The following is a 24,424-nucleotide window of genomic DNA, read 5'->3' as shown; positions in this document are numbered from 1 at the left end:
TAATGATGTTCAGAAAATAATATTTTTTATCACGGGCTACTGGACTCTTTTATACTATGACTGAATATTTAAGAAAAAGTATATGTCTAACGCTTTAGATGCATATAAATGTTGCTGCATATGCACTCTCATACGTAACTGTACACACATTATACTTATATATCTATATATATACATTATATATATATAATATATATATATATATATATATATATATATATATAATATATATATATATATATATATACATTATATATATATAATATATATTATATATATATATATATATATATATAACTCACAAGCACTCCACTCGTAACCTTGAAAAAGTCCAAGCATTTGAGTCTTATTCTGATTAGGTAAGGCATGTGGACTAGTCAAACATGTTCTATTTTTCTTGGCCATGTTAAGTCACTGAAATGTTCCTGAAGTTTCTATCAAAATCTAACAATTTATTCATTCGTCTAATCTGCGCTATGAAATATATATATTTATATATATTTTTGGGTAAGTTAGAAAAAGAATCTATCTACGGTGAAGTGACCTTTCTTTTTATACAAAACATATACTTTTTTCATCATTAGCTACGGTTGTTATCCACTGATTTCTGACCTTTCTGACCTTAGTTTGATAGGCAGCAGCAACAGCAGAGACACCTGACAATGCATCGGCTGCATTGTTTAAAGATGAGACTCTGTCGAAAGGTTTCAGAGCCAGTTTTTCAATATGAAATGAATCTTCTACATAGACAGCAACAGTCGTGATCTGTTGCAGCCGGTGAGGGACAAGAGTCTTGAAAAAACAATGCGTGTTGAATCTATTTTTCAACAGTTGCTTTTTATTTTGACCCATAAATGCCCCAAATATGAAACGAGTTTCGCATTGTCCCCATAGATCAGGTCACTTGTTCGGGGGGTATAGAAGGTACTATGCAAAGATCATCATCATCAGCCGTTGAGAATGGAAAAGCAAAACAACCCTCTACGAGAAACTATCCTTTTGAGCTGAAGGCTCCTGGCAGAACACGACTTCTAACTAAACAATAAGGACGTTTTCCTCACTGCATTCAAAGTGTTCTCCAGGACAACCTCCAGTTTGCTTATAGTCAGGGATGGTCTACTTCCGGCAACGCCGAATTCTGGGGCGCCGTTTCTGGGACCATGATGGTCAGCTGAGGTATGTTGCAGTTGTCGCTGTCGCCCAAAGGCGACATAGGCGACCCGTCTTCTGAGTCCACCGTCTCTACTGCGGCAAAGAAATTAGAATATGTCAGTGTTTGTTGTGTCTGTGATAATGTTGAAAGTCAGCTCAATTTAGCAGAGCATTCTGGTTGGCATTTATACCAAAGGCAGTGCTTAATTCGTTGATAATAATTGTCATAAAGATAATATTAATTGATATAGAAGACAGGATTATTTAAATTGTGCTTGACATCTGCCCATTTTTGGGAAACGAAAAGTGAGATTCAGCCCAAATTAGCAGATCATTTTGATAAGCATTTATACCAAGGAAATACTTTACTGCACTAAAAGTAACCATCCCAGTGACAATATTAATTGGTTAGAAGCCAGGCTGATCAGAAACAATGCGCTTAACATTCACATATTGTACTAATTCTAGCAGACGGAAACAAAATCCTTACTTCGAATCGGAGGGACAGTCGACGAAATCGTCCCCTCCTCCGACGGGTTGTTGTGCCTGTTCCGGTTGATCTCGTCTTTGTTGTCCCCGCCGCCGTGGGACAGCGAGTACTTCCGGCTGTTGTTGTTGTAGTTCTTCATGTTGTTGTTGGCGAGGAGTGTCTCGGACGCGTCTCCCATTAAACTGGGGCCGCTGACGACGTTCTCCGGCACCAGGTGGGTGGCGTAAGGCAGGTCCTGCGACGACCTGGTGTCGGGTTTCCCGTTATTCTTTGAAGTATTGGCTACGGACGGATCAGAGCTCGATAAGGACAATATGCCCAGAGTCGAGGCGATGTACGCCCCCGGGGAGGCCAGGGACTCGCTCAAGGACACCACGCCCCTCCCCGTCAGTGTGCAGCCGGAGGACTTTCTCCTGCCGAAGACGTAGCTCCCGGAGCTGAAGGTGGCAGATCTCGGCTGCTTATCAACAGAGAAAGGAGGAAAATTAAGTTAGTCTCTTTGAAAGTAAGTGTACCTTAGTTTAACCAGACCACTCAGGAGCTGATTAACAGCTCTCCTAGGGCTGGCCCGAAGGATTAGACTTATTTTACGTGGCTAAGAACCAATTGGTTATTTAGCAACGGGACCTACAACTTATTGTGGAATCCTAACCACATTATAGCGAGAAATGAATTTTTGTCACCAGAAATAAATTCCTCTAATTCTTCATTAGCCGGCCGGAGACTCGAACTCGGGCCTAGCGAGTGCTAGCCGACAACTCTACCGACTCTGCCAACGAAGAACTCGTCTCTTTAAAATGAATAATAACAATTATATAGAGACTTTAATACGATTGCTTAGTAAAATACTATTATACAGTAACTTCATTCAGATGGCCTACATGAAATACTGCATGAGTTTCTATGCCACTAATGTTTATAAATCTTTTAACAGTGTCAGTTCGTATTCATGACATTTAGTATGCGTGTGTGTGTGCGTGTGTGCGCATGCGCATGTGTGCGTTATCTCACGAACGAATTAAGTAAGGATGTCAACAGAAAAGATCTGGGAACAAGTATGAAAGTGGAGAAAAAATATACATTGTTTGAAATTTGCTACAAATGGGTAGCGCAGCATCATCTTGAGATAGTTACCTGAAGCAGCTGAAGGGTGTCCTTATCCCCACGAAGACTATTGCCTAAAGGATCCAGAGCTGGGGGATGAAGGGGCATGGGAGAGCTACTGTAGTAGGAATCACAACCTGATGTGGGCGAAGCAGAAGTAGAAAACCACGAGGAAAAGGAAAATCTTTTTAGTGTTAAAATTAGTTGAGAATGATGGTGGTAATTTCTGCATATAAATCTTCCTGTGATGCTTCTAATTCTCTTAAAGTGAATTTTAACTGTTAAATGGTGACTCTTCAAAAATTAGCGTTTAAAAATACTTTGGTCTGATTTTTCATTTATTATAGCATTTGTTTAAATCTTTCATACAATAATTTACATTATATGAAGAGTTTTGTAAAAGATTTATCAATTTAATTTTTTCAAAAGTAAACAGGCACCAAGTCAAGATAAAAGGACATTTAACTTAGTTATCTGACAAGACAAAAAAAATATATATGGATGCATATTCATAAACACACACTGACATCTGAACAAAGAAGGACAAAATCATGATGAATGACAAATTCTATAGTACAGAATCCAGTTAATAGGCATCTAATTAAACGTGCATATGTTAATAAAAATACTTGTTAATGTCTCTTACGAAAGTCTTTGCCAGGATTTTACAGACGTCTGTCAAGCTGGTGATTAGTGTACATACAGTCCCCAAGACCAGTGATTAGCAGAGTATATTGCTGGATGAGAAATCATGTGCGCTCTTGCATGTTTTACGTGCATGCTCGTGCAGTGTCGTGCATACCAGTTAACTTATCTGTAAACATGGTTTGGTGGGGTCTTCTCTTCACATAGACTCGATGAAGTAAATACCTTGTTTCTTTCCTCCCCCCACATCCGCCCCCCGCCCATAATTAACCAGATAACTTCTAATCCCATACTTTGTTCACCATTCCACTCCATGTATACTTTCCCAAAATCCATATATATATATATATATATATATATATATATATATATATATATATATATATATATATATATATATATATATATATATATATATATATATTTGTGACTCTCATCAGGATCAGAACCCAGGTCTTTCAGATGAAAGACCAGAGTTACCAACCAGGCCACTGAAGTCATAAAACAAGTTGGAACCTGAGTACAACTTTACCCAAGGAATTACCTGGGCAGGCTAACAGTTGTACTCAGGTTCCAACTTTTTATGACTTGTGTGACCCGTTTGGTAGCGCTCTGGTCTTTCATTTGAAAGACCTGGGTGATCCTGATGTGAGTCAGAAATTTATTTCTGTTCCACACGTAATTGTGTTGATATATATATATATATATATATATATATATATATATATATATATATACATATATAATATATACATACATATACACATATTTGTATATATATATATACAGTATATATACACTTATACAGACACATACATTCATGCATACATACATACATACATACATATGTATATATATATATATATATATATATATATATATATATATATATATATATATATATATATATATATATATATATATATTGCCTATTAAACTGCTTCTGGTAAGATATGGTTACATAGAATAATACAGTTCTGTAGACTACTGTGGGCCAGATTACGTAGCCACCATATGTATTTAATCTTTCACGTATCTCTGAACATGGGCATAATAGAAGATATTCCAAAATGTGGTTACAAAAAAAAAACTTTGTAAAAATGATAGGATAAATAAACAAATGGTAGAAATGGAAAAAAATTTAAAACTTTGTAGAACTAATAGAAAAAATAAAAAACCTTCGCATAAACGAAAGTAAAGAAAAGATAAACGTATGAAAGTCTTAGGATTTTCCCTGGCGGACATACCCTCCCGGCATGTTGACAAATACCCAGAAGTCCGATACGGAAACATCACCGAAATATTCTCACGAGAAATATATATTCCAGACATTTTTATATGTCTGCGGCAAAAAATAAGAAAAACTTAAAAAGTAGAAAGTCTCCGGGAAAATAAAATAACCCCGAGACTTGTGTGGATTTTCAGTGTATTTTTCTTTCCACAGGTAAGTTTCAATTTAATAAAATTATGCCATTAATAGGTACTTGTTTGTAAGGTGAGACTGACATGTTTGATTAACGCAAGTGAAAAACGAACTCATGTATATTCAAACGCCCTCAAATTATACATACATATTCATACACCGATTCGTATATAACATTTCCTCGGCGGGTGAACATTTATAAGCATGTATTTTCCTCCATATAAACTGCGTCCTTTAAAATTCTTGTGAAATATGAATCACTTATGAATTTCCTCTGGATATAACTTTTAACGGAAAGCTAAATCGTAGGCCTAAATGGAAGGCTCGTCGAAGGAATGTTAAACATCCCTCCCTACATGGAATGCGTTCCTAAGCGACCTCTTGGCTTACCCTTATCTTAAATTTCATCGTTAGAGTGCTATTTCGGTTTACTGTTCTATAAATATTATATATATATATATATATATATATATATATATATATATATATATATATATATATATATATATATATATTATATTATATATATTATATGTATATATATAATGTATATATATAATATATATATATATATATATATATATATATATATATATATATATATATATATATATATATATATATATATATATATATATATATATCTTCCATTCATTTTACATGACCAGACCCTAATATATACCCCTCTTGCATACATGTTCCCTCCCATTCTCTCCACATGACCTGATCCTCTCAAGACTATCTGATCCATCAGTTCAATCTAGCTACTTTCCGTTTACTAAATCCCTGTTGTGTTGCTGTATAACACGTGTTTCTGCCTGCTACACATATCAACAGCAAGCACACTTTCTTCAGTGACTTATTAAATATTTAAGAGGTTTTATGAACTGTAGTTATACTTTTTAATGAAAGCTTGGGTATTAGATTAACAGAAGGAAATCTATTATTGCTATCTTTTTGTTCTCAGTAACTGACAATGATTTCATGTATTACAACAAACATATTTAAATTAGATACTACTCGCAAAGCAAATTGTGAGTAAGAAATACCACTGATCGTTCAAAATATTTGAAATACCGCTATTTCTTTAACAGAGGTTAGATATTAAATTTTCTCTATCAGACGAACATGCTAGAAGTATCAAAATGTACTTGAGAATGACTTACTTTCTTGCATAAGATGGGTAGGTTATCCTTCGTTCTTCAGGCTTTAAAATGTACCAGTATTTACATAACCATTTCTGAATATGTACACACTGCCATGATAAGGCTAAAGACTTCGCGTGTCACTGTGGCGTTCATTGTCGTGTGACTGAATAATACTTTTAAACTATTCTACATCTCGTAATCCTTTTCTACAACACTTGTAGTACTTTGAACTGGTTTTGTGTAGCACTTTTCTGTTTTCTTGGCAAATATATATCATTAGGAAAGAAACAATATTTCGTGGATGATTCTTCCTTTTCAGTGCGATTTCTTTTGGCAATATGTTTTTTGTGGTAAAAATCTTTTCCTTGTACCTATACTTAAGCTCTACATGGGAATTTGAGCTCTCTCTCTCTCTCTCTCTCTCTCTCTCTCTCTCTCTCTCTCTCTCTCTCTCTCTCTCTCTCTCTCAAAATTAATCAAACAATGGAGCTCTGAAACTACGGGGAAATATCAATCTTTTCATTCGGGGCTTTCGTCATATGAAGTCTAATCTTTTCGTACACCAAGTCAGAATGATGACTAGTTTTCCATATGAATGCAGTCCTTGGTCTGTGGAAAGTATATTTTAAAGATTTGTTCAGTGTAGAAGACAGAGGAGATACAGAACTAATAGTAGGAGTTGAAGGGGTTCTTGTAAGTTTGAGAATACGTGCAGATGTGACTTTTGCGAGTGTAAGGGACACAGTTAAGCGGCTGAAGAATGGGAAGACACCAAGAGTTCGTGAGATTATATCTCTGATACTGCTGTACGGTGGTAAAAGTGGCTGACCAGTATACGTAAGGTATGTCTGGATGAGGGAAAGGTTCCGTATCAAAGAATTGTGGAACAATACTTCCCTTGTATAAGAGTAAAGGATTAAGGAGACTAAGAATTAGAGTGACATAGTATTTACTGATGCATGGTAAGTTCTAACTGGGAGAGTATGGGTGTGTGGACCAAGGGTTTGTTACGAAACAGGTTATTTGTTTCCTCACAAGTACATATTCGCTTTACTTTATTTATTTAATAATTTCTTATCAACAGAATAGTCAAATTATTGGCAGAGATTTTGCTTTAATTGCCGATCGATATTTTACTCATACGGTAGGACACACAGATAGGCAATTCTTTGACTAAAACAGTATTAAGGGTCTAAGTTACTCTTATAGGAAAATTTTTCATATCCCTAAGGGAAAACTCATTAAGACTTGGTGTGCCATTACAAATCACGTCACGAAAACTGACAAACAAAGCAAAAAAAGTCAAATAAACAATTCTCTACTTTCTTTCACACATTATCCCCACCATTTTCCTTCGATGTCACCTTTCCTAACTCTTCCGTGTTTCCACGTACAGGTCACTGGTTACTAACTTGTAGGCTCGCGAGCCTGCAGAGTGCGCTGCTGTGGAGGAGCCGACGCAGGATAGATATCGTATCCCGCGGAAGGTCTAGCGATGGTGACGCCGCTCTGACCTGTAGCGTACAGATTCAAGTTCTTTATGCCACCCACCTGTCCGTAACCGTTCAGCGTTTCTGTGATGAGGGGAGACACAGGGAGGTGCTCTGAGCTTCCATTTCACAGGTCAAAGAAGATGATAAGAGGTGATGCAGGAGAACCAGCTTCGTTCAAATTCAGAGTGGAAGATTACACAAAAGAAAAACAAAATGGGTACGTGCTATCCATCTTCTGCCGATGGTACGGAACTTGATCGTAAAAGGTCATTCGTCATTCACTGAACTTAAAAGAAGAATAATGCAAATTGAGCTACAATTGTGTGAAATAAGAAAGCTTTATTAAAAGGGGTGATAAACTTGACGTGCATTTTAGGGCATGAAATCCTGACTTTGCTGCTTTTTTCTTTTTAGTATTAGGGTCTTCTGATATATTTTCCTCTGATGAATGAAAGCTGTTACTGAAGGTGATATATTAAATTTTGTCATTAGGAGACAAAGCCAGCATTTTTCATCAGTTTAAAAGAATGTGTAGGTTTTCCAGTGCCTATAAATCAAAGCTGAATTAAAACACCACTTACCTAGTGACGTAAGACAAGACTTTTTCTCTCACTTTTTCCCATTATTGGAACAGTTTTAGTCAGTGTTTGAAAATGATAATATACAAAACAAACTATAGAAAAAAACAACTAAAAATAATAATATGCAGAATAAACCATAGAAAAAAACATTAGAAATAATAATATGATGAATAAACCATAGAACAAAATTTAAGAGAAGTTAAGGGCGACCTTTTTTCAGAAGGCTTACCTGCTACCTTAGGAATGATACCATCTTTCGTCAAGGCCTGGTGGTGGTGCTTGATGGCGTTCATTCGGCGGTTAAGCCCTCCGTCGTGGCGCTGCTGACGGGCGGCCCGGCGGGGCTGTTCGACTGGGAGGACTCTTCGACGCTTTTTGGGCAGTTTCGACCGGGCCTAAGTTTGAGGAGAAAAAAGATAGAGTTTTAATTTTTTTTCTCTCGTGCGTTATTTTGTGCATTTTCGAGTTTTAGGAATCTATTGAGAAAAAAAAGGTCGAGTTTTTAATTTTTTTTCCTGTGTTATTTTGTGAATGAATTCTCGATTTTTAAGAATCTGTTGAGAAATTTGTGCTTGATTTCGAATTTTGCTTCATAATATGCAGAAGGTTTCATCAAACTGCTTTATCTCCATAATGGTCAGCCTGTATCGACCGTTGCTAAATAATTTTAAGCTTAACGAAACGATTATTTAGTGGAAAACTATATTTCCTTAGAAGCTGACAGAGTGAAAATACCATGATCGTGGTAAAAAATGTAATAGCAATGTAGTGTGTAAAACCTGTAAAACAATAATCTATTCTATTACCTTGAATATTTAAAGAATGAAATATATCTTTAACAAAACCAGTACTATCATTAAAGTTAGTGCGCGTATGAAATATATCTTTAACAAAACCAGCACTATCATTAAAGTCAGTGCACGTTTCGTAGCAACCCTTCATAAAAAAAACAAAAACAAAATTAGAAGAGCAATACTTCATAATTCAGTTCCAAGTTATATTCTGTAACTAGCGCACTAGCAGAAAAAAGTTAGCGCACTAGCAGAAGTAGCGCACAGACAGAAAAAGTTAACGCACCTACAGAAAAAGATTAGCGCACTAACAGAAAGAGTTAGCGCACTAATAAAAAAAAAAAGCTAGCGCACTAGCAGAAAAACTTGGTGCACTGACAGAAATAAGTTAGCGCACCAACAAAAAAAAAAAAAATTAGCGCACCAACGGAGAAAAAGTTAGCGCACCAAAAAAAAAAAAAAAAAAAATAGCGCACCGAAACGGGGGGAAAAAATTAGCCCACCAACAGGAAAAAAACTTATCGCACCAACAGAAAAAAAAGTTAGCGTACTAACAGAAAAAAGTTACCAACAGGGAAAATACGCACCAACAGAAAAAAAAGTTAGCGCACTAACAGAAAAAAGTTAGCACACCAACAGAAAAAAGTTAGCGCACCAACAGAAAAAAAAAAGTTAGCGCACTAACAGAAAAAAAGCTAGCGGCTATTTATCTTACCTGCGTATGGCTATAAAACATGGAGAAGTTGGACACGATGACAGGCACGGGTAAAGATATCGTAAGCACGCCAGCGATAGCGCACAGAGCACCAACAAACATACCCACGTAAGTTCTGGGCACCATGTCCCCGTACCCCACTGTGGTCATGGTCACTATGGCCCACCAGAGACCTTCCGGTATGCTCTTGAAATCGTTGTGGGGATTCGCCTGAAGGGAATAGGAAAATATTGTTATTAAAAAATATTTTGGAGTTCAATTTCATTATGAAAATAGAATTAAATTATCACAAGGGAACGTACACACTTTGGAGAAGAGAGAATTATTATTATTATTATTATTATTATTATTATTATTATTATTATTATTATTATTATTATTATTATTATCAGAAAATACTCAAAGAGGCATAAGGGTTAAAATGGAGAAAACATTCCACTGTTATGGAACTGTAAATATACATATTTTTAGAAAGTGATTCTATACAGAAAGACTTAGAAAGCTCACTGCAGTTGAGGTTCATTTTTAGAAAATTAATATAACTGTAAAGATACATAACGGTGGACTGTTTTCTCCATTATCATTATTGTTAAGCTCTACTTTGATATCATCACAAAAACAGAATCAGTCACTAAAACGAAATGTAAACAAATATTTCATGTTTCCTTTGATAATACATAACAATATTTCAGCATTTCATCATTTAATCAGTTACTATGAATGATATGGTACAGAACGCAATAACGAAATGATACCCAGCATTTTCAGTCTTCTCATCATGATTGCCCTTTCCACAGGTAAGCTACGAAATATATATATATAAAAAAAGAGAAACCTGTAATCTCACCTGCAATCTCTCAGCGTAGTAGACAAGGGAGGCGAAAATGACGATTCCTAGCACCAAAAAGAATACTAAAAGTGTGAGTTCCTTCGCCGACGCTTTGAAGGTGTGGATGAGGATCTTCAGGCCTCCCGAGTGGCGAGTGAGTTTGAACAGTCTGAGAATTCGGATGATGCTCAAAAATTCAATGACCTCCGCCGACTTGCCTGTGTTGTCGTCTGCTTCGGGAGGTAAGAGGAGAGGTGAAAACATCTCCAGCCGTTTTTAAAAGTATTTCCAGGGGTGTGATTAGCAGAGGGATAGCGGAAGGTTTGTGTGACGTTTGAAATTTTTAAAAGTTTTTTTCAATTATCATCAACCGTTTTTGGAGTAGTTCCAGGGGTGTGATTAGCAGAGGGATAGCGGAAGGTTTGTGTGACGTTTGAAAATTTTAAAAGTTTTTCAGTTATCATCAACCGTTTTTAGAGTAGTTCCAGGGGTGTGATTAGCAGAGGGATAGCGGAAGGTTTATGTGACGTTTGAAAATTTTAAAAAGTTTTCAATTATCATCAACCGTTTTTAGAGTAGTTCCAGGGTGTGTGATTAGCAGAGGATAGGGAAGGTTTGTGTGACGTTTGAAAATTTAAAAGGTTTTCAGTTATCATCAACCGTTTTTAGAGTAGTTCCAGGGGTGTGATTAGCAGAGGGATAGCGGAAGGTTTATGTGACGTTTGAAAATTTTAAAAGTTTTTCAATTATCATCAACCGTTTTTGGAGTAGTTCCAGGGGTGTGATTAGCAGAGGGATAGCGGAAGGTTTGTGTGACGTTTGAAAATTTAAAAAGTTTTTCAATTATCATCAACCGTTTTTGGAGTAGTTCCAGGGTGTGATTAGCAGAGGGATACGGAAGGTTTGTGTGACGTTTGAAAATTTAAAAAAGTTTTTCAGTTATCATCAACCGTTTTTAGAGTAGTTCAGGTGTGATTAGCAGAGGGATAGCGGAAGGTTTATGTGACGTTTGAAAATTTTAAAAGTTTTTCAATTATCATCAACCGTTTTGAGTAGTTCCAGGGTAGATTAGCAGAGGGATAGCAAGGTTTGTGTGACGTTTGAAAATTTAAAAGTTTTTCAATTATCATCAACCGTTTTTGGAGCAGTTCCAGGGGTGTGATTAGCAGAGGGATAGCGGAAGGTTTGTATGACATTCGAAAGTTTTTAAAAGTTTTTTCAATTATTATCAACCGTTTTTAGAGTAGTTCCAGGGGTATGATTACCAGAGAAATTTGGGAAGGTTTGTAAGACATTTGAAAGTTTCACAAGTTTTTTCAGTTATCATCAACCGTTTTTAGAGTAGTTCCCGAAGTATGATTAGTAGAAGAATATGTGAAGTTTGTAAGACATTTGAAAATTAAAAAAAAATTTAAATAATCAATTAAACCAGAGAATGAGACCATCCCTGATCTTACTTATTTTATGCAACAAGCTTTAGAGTTATTTTTCCTGTATATTAACAGGTAAACATTTTTAACATATAGTGAGCTTAAAAATATGCCCATGAGTTAAGAATTATGTTCCACTACATCTAAAATTAATAATATTTTCGAGGCATACACTCTATGTACCTTGATAAGACTAATGGGAACGACTTCATAATATCCAGCTTTCATGTGGTACCTCACATCATAGAAACATGCCAAATATTGTATTCTTAAAGTCTGGGACAATGATATCCCACAATGCCAGCCACACGTGACGTGAAAACCTCAGAGACACAAGGACGACGTACATAATTACCTGCAAATTTAGTCTGATTGAGGATGATGTCCATGTAGAAGCTAAGAGTGGCTACGAAGTCGATGATGTTGATGGTGTTCTTGACGAACTCAAGTTTCATGGGGGTCACCGTGAACCGAATGAGAATCTCGAAGGTGAACCAGGCGTTGCAGGCGGCTTCCACGTAGAAAAAGGCGTCGTGGGGGTCCGTCCTGCAGAGGAGGGAAGGGAAAAGGAAGGTTTATGGCAGGAAGGAATAAAAACACGAACGTATGAATTTAAAAGATAAGATTTTTGCAATAAAGAGAAGGGAAAAAGGAAGGTTTATAGTAAAAGGAAAAAATGAATGCATGAATCAAAGACATGATATTTGTAATAGAGGGCTGGGAAGAGGACGTTTTATAATAATGGAAAAAAACATGAATGTATGAATTTAAAAGAAGAGATTTTTGTAATAAAGGGTAGGAGAAAGGAAGGTTTATGGTAGAAGAACAAAAACATGAATGTATGAATATAAAAAATAAGATTTTTGTAATGAAGGGCAGGGAATAGGAAGGTTTATGGTAGGAAGGAAAAAAAAACACATATGTATGAATTTAAAAGATAAGATATTTGTAATAAAAGGGTTTAGGAGAAAAACCAAGGAAATTTAAAAACAAGATTTTTCTATGCCAGGAAAAGGAAGGTAAAAAGAAAAAAACACGAATGTATGAATATAAAAAAAAAAGATTTTTGTAATAAAGGACAGGGAGAAGGAAAGTTTATAGTAGGCAGAAAATAATGTATGAATTTAAAAGATAAGATTTTTGTTATAAAAGGAAGAGAGAAGGGAGGTTTATAGCAAGAAAGAAAAACCACGAATGTATGAATTTAAAAAACAAGATTTTTGTAATAAAGGGAAGGGAAAAGGAAGGTTTATAGTAGCAGGGAAAAACAAATTCAAGAAAAGATTTTGTAATAAAGAGAAAAGAAAAGTTGCTGTGGTAGGGAGAAAAATAGGCCAATGTGCATAGAATAAAAACAAATCTTATTTCACAGGAAAGCGAAAGGAAAGGTTTATATCAGCAGGAGAAAACTAAGATGAATATATGAATTTTTAAAAATAAGATTTTTGTAATACAGGGCATGGAAAAAAAGGTTAAAGCAACAGGGAAAAAGGTCAGATGCATGAATTTCGAAAAAAAATTCTTGTAATATAGAAAAGAGAGTGGAAAGGTTTATAGCCACATGGAAAAATAACACGAACGTATGACTTTAAAAATTATGATTTTTGTAATATAGGTGTCATAGAAAAGAGAGGTGTTAGTAGCAAGGAAAAAAAGAGGCCAGTGCATGGATTTGAAAAATCGTGCATTATAGGATAAGGAAATGGAAAGGTTTATAGTGGCAGAAATTAAAAACGATAGCATGGATAAAAAAAAATTAATATAGTGCAGGACAAAGAAAGGTTATGGTGACAGGAAAAAAGTCATATGCATGGATTTTAAAAAATCTTGTAATAGCAGAAAAAATATAGCATGGAGAAAAGGAACACATGTTTGTAATAACGGCACTACAAAAAATAAATAAATGAATAAAAGGATGGGTTAAAAAATATTTTGATGACACAGGGAAGAGAGAGAAAAGGTAAATAATAGCAGTGATAAAAGAAACGATAGCATGGGTAAAAAAAAAAGAGAAATAAGAAACGAAGAATCATATTTTCTGTAACAGAGGAGGACAGGGGAAAGAAAGGATAAAGTGCAGTGAAAAAAGATGCAACAGCATGGATTAAGGAAAGAAAAAAAAACAAAACAAACATACTCAGAAGGGTTCTTGTTCAGGCGAAACACCGTTAAGCCCCAAGGACAGTATTTTTTTTTTTTTTTGCTGTTCTTGTCAAAAAAAAAAAAAAATAATTCCATGTAGAAAATTAGATATTATAAGTAAAAAATGAAATATAGTTTTAGTAGCACAACACGATTTGCCGTGCATTGAAAATACTTAATATACCTGTATTTGAAATGAAGCATGGTACCTTTCATCATTAGCAAATACCTTTAGTTATTTAAGTAAGGCACCAGTCTAAAGGATTATGTCGAACATGGATATAAATGCAAATTTCCATTATTTATGTAATCGATTAAGGAGGCTTTCCTGAAATCGCGAAAATATTTGGTCGTGTACATAAAATATCCTTAACTATAAATCTAAGGCAACAGATTATTCTTCCCTCAAATTAAACCGTTTCCCATCCCGCGTCCGAAAGATGAGCATCAAAGTAATAGTTTTTTAATCCAAACTTGGAAAATTGCATCTTAATGGCTGACTCCTCCATCCCACTTCTCTCATTCTAGTGCAGAATCGTCTTGGAAATTTAATGTTACCCATCTTTCCATTTCTCTGTTATTGCTGCTTCGCGAACGAAATGATCACGTTCGCATTACACACCCTCTTTTTATTGAGTAATACAGTACTTTCCTTTTATCTAATCGCTACTTTCTGCCATCATGAAAAGGAGTAATTGTATTCTTAAGATTTTTTTTAGGTGATAATGGGAAAAGAAATTGTTTAAGATGCAGGATCAGAATTACGCAAGAGTGAAATAATAAAAATAGTACATTGCAAAATAGAGCTGATTTCAGTATGTATGAAACCAGTGGTCATATTGACGGGATCTATGGAAATAAAACGACCGTGCAATGAGTGATAATGTTTGATAATGTGATTTTCCTCAGTTTTTTTATTACTCAACGCTAAATAACAGAAAGAGTTTGTGAAAGAATTATTGTATGTCACTTTGGATTAATGACGGAAAGAAAAGAAAGAGTTTGTGAAAGAATTTCTTTTTTATTTCATGTCAAGCTGGATTAATGACGGAAATAAGAGAAAGAATTTGTGAAAGAATTTTTTTTTATTATTTTCTGTCACTTTGGGTTAATGACGGAAAGAAAAAAAAAGAATTTGTGAAAGGTGAAAGAATGTGTTCTGTTTTATGTCACTTTGGATTAATGTCGGAGAGAAAAATAAGTTTGTAAAAGAATTTTTTTCTATTTTATGTACCTTTGGATTAACGACGGAAAGAAGAGAAAGAGTTTGTGAAAGAATGTTTTCCACTTTACGTAATTTTTGATTAATGATGGAAAGAAGAAAAAGAGTTAGTAAAAGAATGTTATTCACTTCAGGTAATTTTTGATTAATGACGGAAAAAAATAAAGAGTTTGTGAAAGAATGTTATTCACTTTACGTAATTTTAGATCAATGACGGAAAGAAGAGAAAGTTTGTGAAAGAATGTGTTCCACTTTTGTGAAAGAATGTTTTCCACTTTACGTGATTTTTTTTTATTAATGACGGAAAGAAGAGAAAGAGTTTGTGAAAGAATGTTTCCAACGTAATTTTTGATTAATGACGGAAAGAAGAGAAAGAGTTTGTGAATGTTATTCCCTTTACGTAATTTTAGATTAATGACGGAAAGAAGAGAAAGAGTTTGTGAAAGAATGTTATTCACTTTACGTAATTTTTGATTGATGACGGAAAGAGGAGAAAGAGTTTGTGAAAGAATGTTATTCACTTTACTTAATTTTAGATTAATGACGGAAAGAAGAGAAAGAGTTTGAGAAAGAATGCTTTCCACTTTACGTAATTTTTGATTAACGGCACAAAGATATTTACCTGTAGCTAATGAGGTATGAATACCAATGACCAAAAGCCTCTTACCTGTCCTTATTGAGGTACCAGTGAGTGACGTTACTCCCGTTAGATGAGATCCCTTTTACCGTCACGTTGACGATGACAGGAACTCTCATGTTGGGGTGAGTCTTCAGGCAGAAGGACATTATGGACACGAAGATGAAGAAAACAGACAACATTGCAATCACCTGGGAACGAAATATATAAAAAAAAGCAAAGATTAAACTGGTGAGTTGCAGTCATCTAAGGGGAGTTTCGAGACCCCGTCATAAAAGTGATTAGAATCTTGAGGTTCAAGAAGTGACGAGAACAGTGACCAATAAGAAGTGGTGGAAATTGATTGCCAAAAAAGTTATCAAAAGTAAAGCCAAAATGTTATTAAAAAAACGATAACAAAGTATGGAAATTGATTGCTAAACAAAAAAAATGAAAACAAAACCAATAAAAACAGCTGATGGGTGGAAATTGATTGCCAAAAATGTTATCAAAACTAAAGCCAAAATGGTATTATAAAGTAGTGACTAAATAGAAATTAATAAAACCAGCGACCAAAAAAGAAATATAAACTGAAGACCAAAACAGTGAGAAAACTGGCGACTAAAAAACTGATACAAAAATCTATCGAAAATTGATAAAACAAATGGCCAATATCAGTAACAAAAATGAGCGAACCCCCCAAAAAAGTGATTAAAATCTGGTGACCAAAAGCAAGTGATAAAACTAGCAGCCAAAAAAAAAAGGATTGGAGCTGGTGACAACTATGAAAAAATTCGTGAACTTATCAGAAAAAAAAATTATGTCACAGTCAGTAATTACTGATGTGAAATGAGACTTTTGTTAATGGTAATAATAGATTGGAAGTGAATCTCAGAGGTGTATTTTATGCATGATTTGCTGAAGATAAATAAGTAAAAATATTTTCCTCTCAGGCCAAAGGTGAGGTAAGTTTAAGAAAAATTTTACTAATTTTAGTTCTCTGTAAAAGAAAACCATTGTGCTGGCTTTGTCTGTCCGTCCGCACTTTATTCTGTCCGCGCTTTTTCTGTCCGCCCGCAGATCTTAAAGCCTACTGGGGCTAGAAGACTGCAAATTGGTATGTTGATCATCCACCCACCAGTCATCAAACATACCAAATTGCAGCCCTCTAGCCCAGTAGCTTTTATTTTATTTAAGGCTAAAATTAGCCATAACCGTGCTTCTGTCAACAATCTAGGATAGGCCACCACCAGGCCGTGGTTAAAGTTTCATGGGTCGCGGCTCATACAGCATTATATCGAGACCACTGAAAGATAGATCTGTTTTAAATGACCTTGATTATATGCTGTACAGAAAACTCGATTGCTCCGAAGAAACTTCGGAGCATGTTTCACTTGCTTTTTTTTAAGTCTTGATTTATTTTCAGCGTTTTAAGACTAGAAAGAAAAAGTGTCCCAGTCGCAAGAGTTTGCCAGGGCAGTATTTCTGAAGACTAATCCTTCAGGCTCGAATGGACTCCCAATCATTCTCTTTGATTTTCGTCGAACAAGAAAGAAGTGACAATTTTTAAGTCTTCGAATTTGTTTTATAATTCTTAGCATTATTGTTGTGCAAAGCTGCATCGTCTCCGTCGGTTCATAAAGCGGAAATTAATTACTTCTTCGATGGCCATTGATGAATACTTATTAAATATTTATGATGCTCTAGTAGAGGAAACGATTGCTCTCTATAAATGGGATTATAAACATCTCAAGCCATCATAATCCACAGCACTTTTACTATTCTGAAAAGAAAAATATTGTGCCGGCTTTGTCTGTCCGACCGCACTTTTTCTGTCCGCACTTTTTTCTGTCCGCCCTCAGACCTTAAAAACTACTGAGGCTAGAGGGCTGTAAATGGGTATGTTGATCATCCACCCTTCAATCATCAAACATACCAAATTGCATCCCTCTAGCCTCAGTAGTTTTTATTTTAAGGTTAAAGTTAATCATAATCGTGCATCTGGCAATGACATAGGCCAGGCCACCGGCGGGCCGTGGTTAAAGTTTCATGTGCCGCGACTCATACAGCATTATACGAGACCACTGAAAGACAGACCTATTTTCGATGGCCTTGATTATACAGTGTACAGAAAACTCGATTGTGCCGAAGAAAATTCAGCACATTTTTCAGTTGATTATACAAGCACTCGGTATTACTTTATTAATCTGGAAGATATTACATTTACACTGTTTTTGTGGATTTACCCGAGTCTCTCATTGTTTTTAATGTATTTTACTGAACCGCCTCGCGATTTTCTAACGAAACGCAAGTCCAAGCCCGCATTTCCTGATAGAGATGCAAAATTCTAAGCCGAAAACATCTCCGCAATAACAAAATTTCGCCATGTTCTCATGCTCTGAGCATGTAATGACTTTGAGGGGGCGAAATGAGAAAACATAATTGGCCCATTATCACCCAGCTTCTTCTCACACACCTCCCTCCGTGGGACGGGAGCCAATTACTTGCTATTATACCCCGAAGTCTTGTAATGTGCGAGTCTACGTATCCTCTAATAGCGGTTTACGCTTCGGCAAACGTGTTGTGGCCTCCCCCGAAGATTTTCGCAAACACGCTAAGACGGTGATGATCAGGTTCCCTCGAATTTTTATTACAACTGATTCTGACGCTACGCAGTTTCTGGCGATGAATTATTCTAAGGCAGTTGGCGCCGTTCGTTGACGGGGAATCTGAATATTCGAGAGGAAGTTACGTGGTGAAAACCTTTGAAATTAGAAAGAACAAAATGTTGATGGATTTCAAACAGAAATTAATTTAGGCCTTTCTACTTTGCCTGTTGCTGGGACTATATTGTATACGAATGTAAATAAGTGATTATTCTTAAACTCGCAATGGTTCTTTGTACTAATTCGCTTTCCACTAAGCCTACTGCATTTTCTCTAGCTTTTATTGCAATAAATTTTTTTATAATACCACCTAAAGTACTAGAGCGTTGAGCGCTCACTTCCAAAAATCTCAAAACCCAATCATATTCCATTGAACCTTAATATAATTATTATGAGAGTTATATATACTGAAACACAAAATTTAACCTATTTCAACACTTTTTCTTCATTATACCATCTGTTATACTTTGTGAACAACTTATGGTTAGTTTTTTCTGACAAATACGCAACTTAAAGTCAAAACATTTTCATTTTGAAATATGTTACGCATTTTTGACATTTGTTGTCCGTATTGCAAATATTACAAAAGACTGGACGCATGTAAAGCAATGATTCTGATATGTTGCAACATGCATTATCCGTATTGCGATGATCAAGCTTACTGCTCCGTAATTATTCTCATCATATTATGCTAACTGCAAGAATACCCGAATTCATAAAGCTCATTGCCATTGTTTCATAAAACAATCACGCTGCCTTTCGCTGTGGCGGAGATCATAATGATTTTGCACTTTATGCTTTAGGAGTTTTTCCTTTTTGCAATTTGTTCATCACGGGTGGTAAACGATTTGCAATTTTTACCGAAGAAGAAAACCTTTTCTTCGTCCTTTATGCTTTAGAAGTTGTCCTTTTGCAATTTATTTCATCACGGGTGGTAAACGTTTTATCAAAAAAAAAAAAAATCTTCTCTATACAAAGCACTCTTGTGCCTTTTGTAATGCCTTCCCGAGTTCATGTATTGTAATATCTTTCCAGAAGATGATTTTCGCTTTTTCGGAGCAAAAAAACGAACTTAGTTTCAAATTCATACATATACGAGAATGAAGGAAGCAGTTTACGTCACTTGGTAATGTTCTATGATTAAGAACGCAGAGATAATATTTTAAACACCTATTAACTATACTTGATTCTTCACCATTCGTTCTACTGAAGCTTTTCAGAGTAACGGAATAATAACTATATTTTCAGTTAATGCAAAAACATATCTCATTTAAACCAAGGCATCAAACCGTCGATTTATTTTGATTGCTAAGTGAAAGCTATTCGTTTGTACACATAGAAAACAGAATACATATATATTATGTTTTCCTCATACAATTATTCATGTTAATTACAATTTTCTAGTCATTAGTATTTTAAAACAAAGAAATTTTACTAATTATTATTTTTCAGAAGACAAACCCTATTCATATGGAACAAGCCCGCCACTGGGGCCATTGACTTGAAATTCAAGCTTCCAAAGAATATTATGGTGTTGTTCTTTGGGAACTTTAATTTCAAGTCAATGGCCCCTGTGATGGGCATGTTCCGTATGAATTGGGTTCGTCTTCTGAATAATAATAATAATAATAATAATAATAATAGTAATAATAATAATAATAATTAGCAAAATGCATTTGTTTTATATGACTAATTACTAACAAATTATAATTAACGTTTTGTTTGTGTGAGCAATTGCATGTGGAAGACACGATACATTTGTGTATTGTAGACCACTTCTTTAGGAGTCCCTATAAGATCCACTTGCCTTTGCCATCCACGAGGAATAGGGCTCATCGAAGAGCGACCAGATCTTCGGCCTGGTCCTCTGCCACCAGGTCACTCGTCCGTTGAGGTAGGCTTCCTCGTAGCCGAATTTTCTGGCTATCTCCTCCTCCGACGGGACGTCCGTGTCCACGTCCAATTTGTCCAGTATGGCCAACGTTGCCTGAGGGATTGGGGAGGCAGGTAATGATTAGAGCGATGGATTGGGGAGGTAGATGATTAGAGCGATGGACTGGGGAGATAGTCATGATTAGAGCGATGGGTTGGGGAGGTAGGTCATGATTAGAGCGATGGGTTATGGAGGTAGGTCATGATTAGAGCGATGGATTGGGGAGGTAGGTCATGATTAGAGCGATGGATTATGGAGGTAGGTCATGATTAGAGCGATGGATTGGGGAGATAGGTGATGATTAGAGCGATGGATTGGGAAGTAGGTAATGATTAGAGCGATGGGTTGGGGAGGTAGTTAATGATCACAGCGATGGATTGGGGAAGGTGATTGATTGGGAGGTATGGACTGGATTGGAGGAGGTAATGATTAGAGCGATGGATTTGGGTAGGTAATGATTAGAGTGATGGATTGGGAAGGTAGGTAATGATTAAAGCGATGGATTAGGGAGAAAGGTGATGATTAGAGCGATGGATTGGGGAGGTAGGTAATAATTAGAGCGATGGACTGGGAAGTAGGTAATGATTAGAGCGATGGGTTGGGGAGGTAAGCAATGATTAGAGCGATGGAGTGGGGTAGGTAATGATTAGAGTGATGGATTGGCGAGGTAGGTAATGATTACTAGAGCGATGGATTGGGAGGTAGGTAATGATTAGAACGATGGATTGGGGAGGTGGGTAATGATTAGAGCGATGGATTGGGGAGGTAGGTAATGATTAGAGCGATGGACTGGGAAGGTAGGTAATGATTAGAGTGATGGATTGGGGAGGCAGGTAATGATTAGAGCGATTGATTGGGTAGGCAGGTAATGATTAGAACGATGGATTAGGGATGTAGGTAAGGATTAGAGCGATGGACTGGGGAGGCAGGTAATGATCAGAACGATGGATTGGGGAGGTAGATAAGGATTAGAGCGATGGAGACAGAGAAATGTTGGGTGATACAAAGGAATGATTTGTAAGAAACAGCTACAGAAGGTTTATATTTTTTATTGTTTTATTATCTGCCTATCTTCCAAATTTATGTTGATTCTTCATTAATTACATCAATCGGCAGTTATGGCCCGCTGTCATGAAATTTGGGCGTGGATAGCTGAAATGAATATATTGGTCTCAACAGTTAAAAAATGAAATTTGGAGTAAACTCTCTCTCTCTCTCTCTCTCTCTCTCTCTCTCTCTCTCTCTCTCTCTCTCTCTCTCTCTCTCTCAACTCGAGCAAAAGCGTAGCTTAAAAAAGAACTACGAAATATACTAAATGCATTAAAAAATACTTTGCTAAGTCAAAGGAAAAATGATGAACGGAGGTCAGAATTTAGCTCAAATAACGGAGAGAGGAAAAACGGTTACTACTGCATAAAAATACGATCTTTCCTTTCCCCTTTTCTGCAGATTGAGCTCGGAGGCTGGAGGCCGGCGGCGAAATGATGAATATTTAAATCACAGCATATAATTCCATTACTTTAATGAAAGGAGGTTTTGCAGAGAAATAATAACATTTTGTTCTTATTGCAAACGAATCCTCGCTAATTCAAGACAAAAGCTTATAGACATGAAAAATGCAGTATGAGCAAAATAACTTGCAAAAGGTTTCCGCTGTTATGTTTCTTAATGTGGAATGGAATGGAATGGAATGGAAATGGAATATAATTTAGAATATAGAGTTTTGGGCAAAGGCCAAGCATGGTTGTGTGTAAGTAGTTTTGGTAGGTGTAACAGGAGGAAAACTTAGCAGTTGCACTATGAAATAATTTTTAAGAGAAGGTGGATAGCAAGATGGAAGAAAGATAATATGAATGGAGGTACAGTAAAAGGAGTAAAGGGGGTTGCAGCTAGGGGCCAAAGGGACGCTGCAAAGAACCTTTAGTAATGCCTACAGTGCACCCCTTGAGGTGCACTGACGGCACTACGTCACTACGGGGGTTTCTTAATGTGGTCTGAATTGTTTTAATTGTTGTTATATGCAAATATGGTTTAGTAATTAGTAGAAGGTTTATTTGCATGTGAAGGCTTATGAATTATGAGACTTTGGGTGGTATTTGCTGAGCTTATAATTAAAATGCGTCATTTCTTTGGTAAAAAGATTATTACCGAAGAGAAGGCAGCTTCAGAGTAGGAGGGTAGTGCCGTCACTGCCCCTTCATACGGTGCACTGTAGGCATTACTTAAGGTTCTTCGCAGCGTCCCTTAGGCCCCTAGCTGCAACCCCTTTCATTCCTCTTACTGTACCTCCGTTCATATTCTTTTTCTTCCCTCTTACTTTCCACACTCTCCTAACAATTGTTTCAGAGTGCAACTGCGAGGTTTTCCTCCTGGTACACCTTTCAAACCTTCCTACTTTCCAATTACCTTTCGATGATGAATGACCTCACAGGTCCCAGTGCTTGGCCTTTGGCAAAAAAAAAATCTATATTGTATTCAGACAAGTGATATTTACTTATTCCGCGATTGTTATTCACCTGCTGATAATTATGGATTCTCAGCTTTAAGACCTTTCACACTATCACATCCTGTGTAGATACACAAACACACACAAACACACACACAGATAGAAGCTTCATCAGCTGTACGTCAATGAGGTATACCCCCGTTAACTCTTTTATTTACTCATCTTGTTTTATTTTTCTTTTGTAGTCACTTTCACGCTCCACGAACTAGGAACTCCTCTCCAATACTTTTTCCGCCCCGATAACCCCCTCTCATTATAGGCCTTCCTGTCCTCTTTTAAAACTTCCTGGACATACACCCTTTTTCTAGTTTTTTTTTTTTTTATGCCTCCCTTGTCTTGCTCAAAACACGGTATTATTTTCTGATCGATATTAAGTTTTTACTTAGTCTTATCTCCAGTTTTTTTTTTTTTTGCTTCTTCAACTTTTCTTGCTTTGCATATATTGCACACAAAATTTCTGCCAATAGTTTCTTTGTTTGCTTGCATTAGTAGACAAAATGAAAACATAAAACACACTAATATATATATATATATATATATATATATATATATATATATATATATATATATATATATATATATATATATATATATATATATATATATATATATATATACTGTATATATATATATATATATATATATATATATATATATATATATATATATATATATATATATATATATATATATATATATATATATATATATATATATATATATGACGATACAAAGGTGTATCTCAGTAGTGTGGAATAATAACTTTTTGTCTGTCTCCTAAACATAACATTGTTATAAAGTACAATTCTTTTTTACCTGTTTCTACGGAGAACAGTAAAGTTTCATAAAAGATTTTTCCCTTGTAATTAGCAATTATGCAAGACTTAACAACGAATTGCACCAACAAAAATTCTTCAGCACTGAATATTAATGACGGAAGTCATTGTCAATATAAACTAAACATTTGCATGTATTTCCTCCACTCAGATGAAAAAATAATGTAGTCTGTTGAATATTTCTCTTATTAAATAATAGAGCTCCCTAAAAGAAACTTAAAATTGCTGGCGGTTGTAAATTACTTTACATTCAGGAGGCATTGAACTTCTACAAAAAAAAGCACACTCTCAGTTTTCTGCTCAGTCAGCTCTTTTATAATTCATAATGAGCTAATTTAAACGCTGGACGGGCAAACCAAAGTGCAGTCTATATTTCATACAAATGCAACCTTACGGAGTTTCAGCATATTTAAGAAGAAAGTGACTATTTCATATAAATTGGTAGTACAGGACAGACAGTAAAACTTGTCTAGCAAATCCCGGATAGAGAGATGATCTTTATTCATGCTTAAACTAAAATCAGTGTTATATTTTCAGTTTTATCTAAAAGCAAAAGTCTGTGTTTTCAATAAGATTTGGAAGCTGCTAGTCTTGTACTTCAGGAATACCAAATTTAGTCGAGATGAGTGTCGTGTGTCATACGTCTATACATACACACATACATACATGCATCTATACATACATACATACATACATACATAC

The 24,424-nt window shown here is 35.6% G+C and overlaps 1 protein-coding gene across 5 annotated transcripts in view; it reads right to left on the bottom strand.

Moving 5' to 3' along the window:
* Nucleotides 1-286: 286 nt before the first annotated feature.
* The window catches only part of LOC136846698 (potassium voltage-gated channel protein Shaw-like), a 152,467-nt gene continuing 128,329 nt past the window's right edge, over nt 287-24,424 (bottom strand). Inside the window, exons 6-15 of one of the 5 annotated variants that reach the window (XM_067117776.1) lie at nt 20,255-20,434; nt 15,833-15,993; nt 12,157-12,347; nt 10,390-10,604; nt 9,543-9,752; nt 8,266-8,431; nt 7,375-7,536; nt 2,777-2,883; nt 1,643-2,102; nt 287-1,245 (exon numbers count right to left, since the gene is read on the bottom strand). In XM_067117776.1, the coding sequence (XP_066973877.1) occupies nt 1,106-1,245; nt 1,643-2,102; nt 2,777-2,883; nt 7,375-7,536; nt 8,266-8,431; nt 9,543-9,752; nt 10,390-10,604; nt 12,157-12,347; nt 15,833-15,993; nt 20,255-20,434 (1,992 nt within the window). In that variant the 3' untranslated portion in view covers nt 287-1,105. The remainder of the gene's footprint in view (nt 1,246-1,642; nt 2,103-2,776; nt 2,884-7,374; nt 7,537-8,265; nt 8,432-9,542; nt 9,753-10,389; nt 10,605-12,156; nt 12,348-15,832; nt 15,994-20,254; nt 20,435-24,424) is intronic. The other 4 variants (XM_067117797.1, XM_067117787.1, XM_067117807.1 and 1 more) reach the window with 4 other exon arrangements.

This window comes from Macrobrachium rosenbergii, chromosome 2, assembly GCF_040412425.1.
Source record: "Macrobrachium rosenbergii isolate ZJJX-2024 chromosome 2, ASM4041242v1, whole genome shotgun sequence".
NCBI lineage: Eukaryota > Metazoa > Arthropoda > Malacostraca > Decapoda > Palaemonidae > Macrobrachium > Macrobrachium rosenbergii.
This window is presented reverse-complemented; position numbering and strand designations above follow the sequence as displayed.